The following is a 9,678-nucleotide window of genomic DNA, read 5'->3' on the forward strand; positions in this document are numbered from 1 at the left end:
CCTGTTCCAGAGTGATGGGCGCATCAGGGTAAGAAGAGAGGCAGGTGAAGTGATGCACCCATCATGCCTAGTGCCTACTGTACAAGCCTGTGGGGGCAGTGCTATGATCTGGGGTTGCTGCAGTTGGTCAGGTCTAGGTTCAGCAACATTGTGTGCCCAAAGAATGAGGTCAGCTGACTACCTGAATATACTGAATGACCAGGTTATTCCATCAATGAATTTTGTCTTCCCAAATGGAACGGGCATATTCCAAGATGACAATGCCAGGATTCATCGGGCTCACATTGTGAAAGAGTGGTTCAGGGAGCATGAGACATCTTTTTCACACATGGATTGGCCACCACAGAGTCCAGACCTTAACCCCATTGAGAATCTTTGGGATGTGCTGGAGAAGGCTTTGTGCAGTGGTCAGACTCTCCCATCATCAATACAAGATCTTGGTGAAAGATTAATGCAACACTGAATGGAAATAAATCTTGTGACACTGCAGAAGCTTATTGAAACAATGCCACAGCGAATGCGGGCTGTAATCAAAGCTAAAGGCGGTCCAACAAAATATTAGAGAGTGTGACCATTTTTTGGTGGCGACTTTTTTTTTGGCCAGGCAGTGTAATACGCTGTTATGTCAGTCTACATAATTAGTCTCGGACGGCGACATTTCCCGTTTTCTCAAGCCCAAAACTTGACAGGTATGTTCACATCACTGTGATGCAGGGATCATTGAGATGTAACATACCTAAAGTATCCTTTGCCAAATACCAGCTTGGAAAATCTACAAAGTGGAGGAGTTTCTGGGGTCAATCTAATTACATGGCATCACAGAGTTACATATATTGCAGAGGCCACAAGTGACTCTCATAATTTTATCAAGCGTTGACATCTTTACCGCTTGATCCGTGAGTAAGAACTTGATAGGAAAGGTGCTCCGTAAAATTGGGTATTTTTGCATTAGGTTGCCCAGAGCTCGGTCCATATTTATTCTAACTGATAAAAGTTTTTTACCTTCTGTGATTTCCCCATGCGGCAGCTGTTTGACACCTTTTGTGATGACAGGAACTATCAACCTCGCACCACGTAGTGCAACAATATCTTCAATATTAAACCCTTTGTTTGCAAGAACAGCATCTCCTGGAGCAAGATTGTTCAGGTAGCCACAGCTCTCCGTTACCAGCCGATCGGACGTACGGCCAGCCCATCCTTTGGATATAAAATTAATGAAACCTTGTGGCGTTACTGAAATTAAATACTTCATTGTATTGTGACTTTTATAATGTGAACTGTTTATGGTTTTGGTTTCAAGGTATGAAGGTCCTTCAGTTAATACCTCAAAACAGTCCAGTATCGAAACACAATCAGGATATGTAGCTTTAAAAAGTTGGGGCATTGTACTTTTTATCTGATCTCTTTCTGGCCAAAATACAGTAGAAGGAACTAATTTGATATTTAAAAAGGTGATCACATCAGAAAATGTTTTTGCAACTGTGCTGTAGTGAACTCTGAAAACATATGATAGGTATAGCATACTGACATTAAGTCTTAGCTTCATTAATGTCAATAAGCATTTGTGAAATGGCGATAAGGCCGAGTTTGGTTTCCGTAAACAAGGCATGATCAAATCCATGATGGTCATTAATGAGACAAATGTCGGTAAACCTGTGTAAACCTTTGTTTTTTCATCATTATCTTTAAACGATTCCTCAGAGAGGTCCATGATCTTTAGCTGATCAGTCAGCAGTTGTTTTTCTGAAGTCAACTTTTGAACTGCGGATGTCAAAATGTCAACATCTTCACCGCTCAGGTCAGTCTGAGCTTCCACACCCGTTTCTTCTTCCTCTTCCCCAGGCAGATCTGCTTGGCAAACCTCTTCGTTGTACAGGTCAACGTCTTCCCCATTGTCATCCGCTGTCCCACTGTTTGGTCCAGTCCCAGAAAGATCCAGCAGTGCAGTTGCAGCACTTATTATTTCAGTCTGAAATGCAACGCCAGCATTTAGACATTTTTATAACTTATGGCGACGATTTAAAATCAAACTTTTATATTTGATGCATTTCCCGTACCTGATTAGATTTGGTGCGACTCTTCTTCGTAGGTTCCTCGCTGTAGCTTGCTTCTCTTTTTATGACTCTCCTTTCAGCGGTTGGGGTATACGCAAAAAGAGAGGGTACATAATCCGGAGACAGAGGGTTGTTGCTTTTTTGTCCTGGAAGTGATGGCAGGAATTAAGCATTTGTGGACACAATCAAAAGTATCGTCCAATTTACTCATTCAGTTAAAATACCACTAATCAGGATTGTCAGGACACAAACCTTAAGAATCTACTAGATTCCAATTTTTCATATGTTGTGTCAAACCGGGTTTCCCTGCAAAGACATGTTTACCCACTTGTTGTGGTTCTACACATTTACAATGATGTATTAAGTCCGGGGTGCATTCAAGCAAATCTATACACTGAATTATCCATACTGAGCAAACTCCAAAATGCTTAAGTTTTGAAACATCTCAGCAAGGGTTTTTTTTCGGATTGCTATAAAATAAGATTCTTGGCTATTTCTTGGAGGCATTGGTTTTAGTAAATTATAAAAACACCACAGTTTTATGTGAGTCGCTAAGTTAAATCATGTAAATAGTAAAAAATGAAATCACTGCTTAAAACTTTAACAAGGTCTTTCTCTTAACCCCAATTGGAAGAAAAACCAACAGTTTGGGGAAGTTACATTGCAAAGTTTGGGAGTGTGTTACTTTACAACTTACAATTGTTTTTTCTTAGTATTTTTTTTTCTAAAATTCTCAGTTTTTCTCTGTCTACATCTCTTTGAGCTGTCAGATGAAAGAGAGTTATACTCCTGTCATACTATTCCTGTATCTGTGTTTCATTTAATGGCATAGAAAGATAAAGTGCTATAACAAAGTAAAGCCCCTGCATCACATTCCCACATATTTGTCTCTGCAGCATACACAATTTGATAACCAAATGCATCGTGCTCCCATTATTTTATTGAACATGTTTTATTGTCTGCTGTAAGTGTGTCACTGACATATTTTAGCATCAACAAAGAGTTAGTGCTAAACAAAGTCGATTCATGTAACAGCGATGACTAAATATTACCTAATCTCGTGCTATATTATGCTGTCTGACAGCCGAGTCCCTCAACTTGGGTTGGTGAATGCTTCAAACTGAAAGTGAAATCTACATCTTGACCTACTTTTTGATTTGGCTGAGAAATTACTTATCTCTTTGGTGCATATATAGACTATTTTGATATAAAGACAAAATTGTCTTTATGCCTTGGCCATTTCTTGGAGGCAAGATATGGCCTCCATATCTAAAATATAAAAATATTTTAGATCAAATATAAAATAAATATAAAATAATCTGATCCCATACCTCTGATCCCAACATAAATGGACCAATGTTAATCAAGGTACATCAGAAGACAAATAGGACTTTATTAGCAAACTATTACATTATTAATAATTAACGTTAATACTTAAGGATGCTGCTGCAGAAGTGTGTCATAATTAAAACAGGTGCTTTAGATGCTATTAATAAAAAACCTGCAGAAACTTTAGTATAATAATATTTTAAACATAACATTTTAAAATGTGTAACAGAAGATATTAGGTGTGAGTTTTGAACGTAAAACTGATCAATAATTCAAGAAGTACTGTACAATATTGTATTGACATTTGATGGCAAGAACATTTGTTAAAATATTCCTATAGATACCATAGTGAACACAGTGTACAACGTGAGGTTATCGGCCCTGAGCACAAAACGCGGTGCAGAGGCGCCATGGCGTGAGAGCAGTGCAGAGCTGGTGAGGAGGTAACTAGACGGTGGAACCAGACTCGACACAACACCCGTAACCCAGACGGTTAGTGAAAGCAATGTATAGATAAAATTATAAGTCAACGAGTTAACTAAATCAATCCAGCAGTATAATAAAAATATACACGTAGACTGGTATATCTACCCGAGATGAAATGTTTACTGCATATTCTGGAGTAGTCGGTGGGATTCCAGTTTCGGCGGCACACTGCTTGCACCCATAAAGTCCTCCTCTCTGGGTCTTTAGGAAAGCGGTAAAATGACAAGTCTTTTCTGTCTGATCGATTACAGCAGCCGACAGCGACACAGCAAGCCATTTCGTCTTCCTAAGACTTGTTCTTTATCTTCCAGCGCGTGTTGTTAAACAACAGAAAAAGGTATCCAATGGATATCCAAAATGGCGACTTAGGTCACGTGACTTGTGGTGTGATGACGTCGACACTGAATACATTTGGATTTTTTTCGACTTTTAAAGACCTTTAAAAGTCTTATATGAAACAAAGTAGAGAAATAGAAAATTTGAAATCCCAATACGAAAGCTTCTAATTTATTTCTCCGCAAATTATCTCTTTTGTTTGGCTTTGTTATTGGAATATTTAAAAAAAGAAAAGTCCGTCTAAAATTGACAAACCTGCACGTTTCTGATTCAGATTTAATATGACGAGTCGTTATTTTCCGCCTGCTTTGTTAAAATGTTGTTTTTTTTTACTTTTGTAATTTCTTACTCATTTTTATGAATCACAATATTTCACAAGTCCAAACATTAAATTAAACATTAAACATACCAACAACTTCCCCAATGCAGTGATTCAGGGCAACTTCTCTGTTCTGAATGCTTGGGCACACAACAAATTATTTTAAAAACTACAAATATTAGGTTTTTAAAAATACTATGTGGCACCCACATTTAACAAGGACCACTAAATGTATATTTTTTAAAAGTAAATACATAATAAATGGAACAACCACTTTATTATTTGTAAAGTGCATAATGGGTTACACAGAGAATTTCAATGAAGGCATCAAAACTGACAGAAAAAGCATACATAAAATGACGTAACAGTCATTTAACTTTAATAGAAATACAAAAATTGATATTTATGGCCAGAGTGCACAAATAAAAATATATTAGTCATAAACCAGTCACATTATGGACACATAACAGATGTTGCAAAACTAAGCAAACCACTCAGTGTTTTGCAGAAGAAGCAATAGGATAAATTACATAACCCTAAAAACTGCCTTTTTCAGCTGTTCTTATCTTAAAGGGCTTCAAATGCATCACGCAAGAGCTTATACAACCTGCAGAAAGAGACAAGCTGAGAGCTGACATTTACAGCAAGTCATGTCGACATTTTAAGACACCTGGCAAGAAAAAGAAAAGAAACAAAACAAAGATGTCAAGCTGTTCCTTCTTTCACTTTTATATAAACTGGTACTAACTGCACACTTTGGCTTTCTCGCCATCATACAGTCTCCATAATCGCTGCCATCTCCTTGAACTGCTTGTGAAAATTCTTAAGAGGCAAAAGCAAAAAAAGAAGAAAATCAGTGTCTGAATAATTCAGTTAGAATTAATATAGATCAAAGTCAATGTCGACTAACACCAACCTGGAACTGTGGAATGGTCATCTCGAAAGCCCTCTGGCAGATCTGTCCAGAGGGCTCGACGATCTTCAGCAGCAGAGACACGTATGGGGAGTTTAGAGACCGGCATGTGTCTGAACTCACCGCCATCCCCAGCTTCCACTGCATGTCCACAAGCTACAGCGTACACACAAATTAAATCTATACTGATTATCAGGACACATTTGGATACGTATTCATACCCTTTTAAGCTTCAGCTTGATCTCAAATTGTCACATTAAACCACAAAGTTCTGTTTGTTTTATTTGGGGTTTTACATGACAGACAAAGAACTGCGTGATTCTGAAAATGGAAGAAGTGATACATGGTCGTTCAACTTCACTGACACGCCAGGCAAGGTCCGGAACAATCAGAGAAGCAGCCAAGAGACCCTTGCTACACGTGAGGGAGCTGCAAAGATCTACAGCTTGGGTGGAACAATTTGTGGACACAACTGTTAGATACACACTCACAAATGTGGTGTTTATGAAAGAGAGAAGAAAAATGTTTTGGTTTTTTCTGACAAAACATGAGAAGAACCAAAGGTAGTTTTACAAAATATTACCTCAAACATCCATCTCTGTGTAATTAATCTATATGTTTGATTTATTATAAAGTTCCTAAAACAAATGGGCTGTGCAATAATATTCTAAATTACTGAATGGGTCTGTGATTTGAAATGCATCGTTTATACATATTTAGTACATAGAATCACAATAAGAAAGACTGGAGTTTGTTTTTGGACTGTGACCAAATGTAAGCAGTTCTTTAGATGGAAATGCTCTTAAGTTTGTGCGTACCTGACCGATGCTCAGCATGGACTGTACTTCCTGCTGAGCACGGACCGAGGCACCATGTTCACTCCACAACGTGTGCAAGATCTGAAGAGAAGCTTTGGACCATTTGCTGCTGCCTTCTTCCAGTTTGGACACAAGTTCGTCTGCAGAGAAGTTGTTCTTTCCAGCTGACCTGGAGATATAAACACCTGATGTTTCATCTGATAGCAGACTGATGTGCTCCTCTGTGTATGATTTGACATTTTGATTTGCTAAATAAAGACAAAATTAGCACTCGGCATCCAGTGAGGAAAAAAAAAACATGAATAATACTACCTGAATGTCAACAGAAGAAATCTGGTAATACCCTGGACAGCTTCATGATCAATTGTTACCCCGGCCCTCTGAAGGCTCTGTACAGATGATAAACATTTAAAGAAAATCAAGAAACAACTGGGGAAGACAGTTTAGAGGTTGTTTGGGGATAAAAGAAAGAAAGAAATCTTGACTCACAAGATCAATTTCAGCTGAATCTACTCCACTAGTTTGGCCTTGAAGATATGTCAGAATGTGCTGAGACTGTGAAGATTAAAAGATTTGCAGTTTAACCGTTCCAAAACCACATCCTGAGTGGTTTGTGCAGAAGGCGGCTGACATAAAAAAAAGCAATATTACTCAACTCTGTTTACATCCTACTGTTATCAAGGCAGACACATTATGCAGCAAATTATACCAGACATGTTAGAGTCTCCTTGCTTTTACTCGCCGCATTTGACAAGTTGCATGTGTGCAGTGGATGTCAGCGCTACGATGAAGAAATTACAACAAGTGTGCCGTTTCCCTTCACACCCAGAAATTAACTTAATAAGATGTTTCATATTACTTACTGTTTCAGTTAACACATATGGAGGCAAGCTGCAGATTTTGTCTACAGCTCTGCTGATGCCTGAAATTACAAAAGAACAGCTCCACATAAGGACAACTGCATTAATTATGACATAACTTACCATCTTTTCCCATTGCTTCAAGTGTCAGAAATTCTTGCAATCTTCTAAATTGATCACTTTTCAAATTTGGCTGCTTTTTATTTTGTCTTGTTCTTGTGCTTGACCATGACTGCATGTTGTACAAATTGTACTTCAAATGAGCAGAGGATATGAACAAAAGTCCACAAAAAGAACAAATCAGAACTAATGTATCAAGAAGCACTCGAACATACTGCCACCATGAGCAGCACGATTCGAGAGAACTTTCATTGCATTTCAAATTGGGTCATCTTGTTTATTTTTCATAGATGGTTCTTATCAAATTGAAACAAATTGTGTTTTAGTAACAACCTGCTACTAAAAAAGTGCCTAAAGATCCAGTTTATAGCAGGACTTGATGCAATCTGGTGGCTTCCTTAGAAGTAACACTTACCCACTTAACATCATAAGCCAAATTGAATTTGACTGCACTGCAACATAATCTGTCTATATGACTGGCTTATAATGAATTTATTTATACATTTCTATATAATTGGGTACGTTTTTTAACTTTTTGTCTTGTAAAGTACTTTGACAAGACATTTGTTGTTGACAGGCGCTATATTAACATAATGCAAAAGAATGAAACAAGGAAAAGCTTAGAGTAAATAACATAAAATGTGTCTGTTTTCTGTCTTGTAAATAAATGGAAGTGTTCTAGTGTATCTACAGTATATCCCCATTGTTTTGTATCGATGCATGGCTGAAATCAAAGTTGAGATCCAAGTGAGTGTTTCTATTCAGTCGGAAAAAAAATAGCTTCTGTCATTTTATTCTGAAACATTACAACCAAGATCCTACAAGTCTGTCACTGTTTCTATTTATCTCAGTAGTAAAGTTCTGACCCTTTTAGAGCCGTTCAGAACTCACCGTGTGATTCCTCTGCCGCTGGCATCGTTGTTTCACAGTAAAATACACTGTTTAAATTAAGAAGCTTTTTAAAGTCTAAACCTTTCTGTGTTTGTTTTCAATGAGGTACTGGAAACGGCAAAATGCACACTGCTGCTTCCCTAATGATTCTTCTTGTATGTTTAACTACATTAAAAACTGCACAGCGCCATCTGCTGCACGGGAGTATTACGACACAGGAAAATCCGCAATACTTCACTGAAAATGTTATTACTCTGTTTCTCGACGAAAACAAATATAAACTTTTGGTTTCACTTCAACCATCGGGCTGCCCAGTAAATTAGAATATAATTGAAAAGCTATTTAACTACTCAATTCAAAAAGTGAAACTCAGACAGTTTTCTGTTAATTCTTTTTATTATGACTTACAGCTATTGAAAATAAAATATTCAATTTATCAGAGAATTACATAAGGCTAACAAAGAAAGGTTTAGAATACAAAAAATGTCATAGATCCACAGATCTGGGATAGGGGCCTGGTACAGCTGCTCAACAAGCAGTCATTGAAAAACAAGGCTTAGTGCTAAAGAAAGACTTCAGGGAACCAAGAAGCAAATCTCACTCAAGAATTTGTGGAGACTGTGCCTGAAGTCAGCCCTTCAAGAGACGGCAGGCATTGACATAACATGTATGTTTCCTGCAACTGTCTCATTCAACAAGAAGCTCTGATTGGCCAACAAACTCTTCTGACATAAGCATTATATAAAACGTATAGAGTTTTGAGCAGAGGAAGAAGAGACACGCAAGACACAACAATGCAGACGGGCTGAAGGCCGCGATTGGTTTTTACAGCTTTAAAGCTGCCACGTTCAATATGGCGGCAGCGTTGACGTACGATGCCAAGTACACCTCGCTGCAGCAAACAGAATGGGGCGGGGACGGACAACTGTCAGTCTCATACCTTATATGGAAATGGGGGGGACGGACCACTGTCAGTCTCATACCTTATATGGAAATGGGACTATTTCATTCCGGAAATGAAGGGGGCGCTAGTGACACTATTTCCTGTACCGACCGTGTTATATTAATTATACTAATAATAACGTATTTTATTTGACAACGCCTTTTAAAACACCCAAGAAGACTTTCAACATTAAAAATACAAATTAAATAGTAAAGAAATGGCTACAAAACGTGATATGTCACGTGGTACTCTCCTCGTCTTCCATCGCCGGTGAAGCCCACAGTCTTTATATCACCGGTGGCAGGAAGAACACGTTACAACCGCAAAAGGAATCCGGTTTTCTGCCTTGAATGTTTTTGAAAATTTGCCTCAGTTGATCTCACCTGTTAATGAAAAATCGATTTCATGTAGTTGAAATCTAATTTCACATGTTTTAGGTGAAAAAAGTCAAAGGTCCTTACCATCCAGCCAAGCAAAGTGAGTCTTCTTCCTGAAAACTGGCTCAGACACAACGGCTTCAAAGAACTTGCAGGTCAATGCCAAGGTGAGGTAAGCTGAGTCTCCCTGTGCTGGTATCACCTCCTGGAGAACAGCTTCAAGAACATTCAG

General features: G+C 38.2%; 2 protein-coding genes across 2 annotated transcripts; both read right to left on the reverse strand.

Moving 5' to 3' along the window:
- Positions 1–613: 613 nt before the first annotated feature.
- LOC116723350 (uncharacterized) lies at positions 614–4,240 on the reverse strand. The gene is made up of 3 exons (XM_032568177.1): positions 3,975–4,240; positions 2,058–2,200; positions 614–1,969 (listed from the first exon to the last, which is right to left on the reverse strand). The coding sequence occupies exons 1-3, from the start codon at positions 4,144–4,146 to the stop codon at positions 803–805; spliced, it is 1,482 nt and encodes a 493-aa protein (XP_032424068.1). The 5' UTR covers positions 4,147–4,240; the 3' UTR covers positions 614–802.
- A 542-nt stretch (positions 4,241–4,782) lies between these two features.
- On the reverse strand, positions 4,783–8,291 carry commd6 (COMM domain containing 6). Its single transcript, XM_032568178.1, has 7 exons — positions 8,127–8,291; positions 7,119–7,177; positions 6,745–6,810; positions 6,568–6,644; positions 6,256–6,424; positions 5,441–5,593; positions 4,783–5,346 (listed from the first exon to the last, which is right to left on the reverse strand). Exons 1-7 carry the CDS (start codon positions 8,149–8,151, stop codon positions 5,296–5,298), a joined length of 600 nt encoding a protein of 199 aa, XP_032424069.1. The 5' UTR covers positions 8,152–8,291; the 3' UTR covers positions 4,783–5,295.
- Positions 8,292–9,678: the final 1,387 nt, after the last annotated feature.

This window comes from Xiphophorus hellerii, chromosome 7 (genome assembly GCF_003331165.1).
Source record: "Xiphophorus hellerii strain 12219 chromosome 7, Xiphophorus_hellerii-4.1, whole genome shotgun sequence".
NCBI classification, from domain to species: domain Eukaryota; kingdom Metazoa; phylum Chordata; class Actinopteri; order Cyprinodontiformes; family Poeciliidae; genus Xiphophorus; species Xiphophorus hellerii.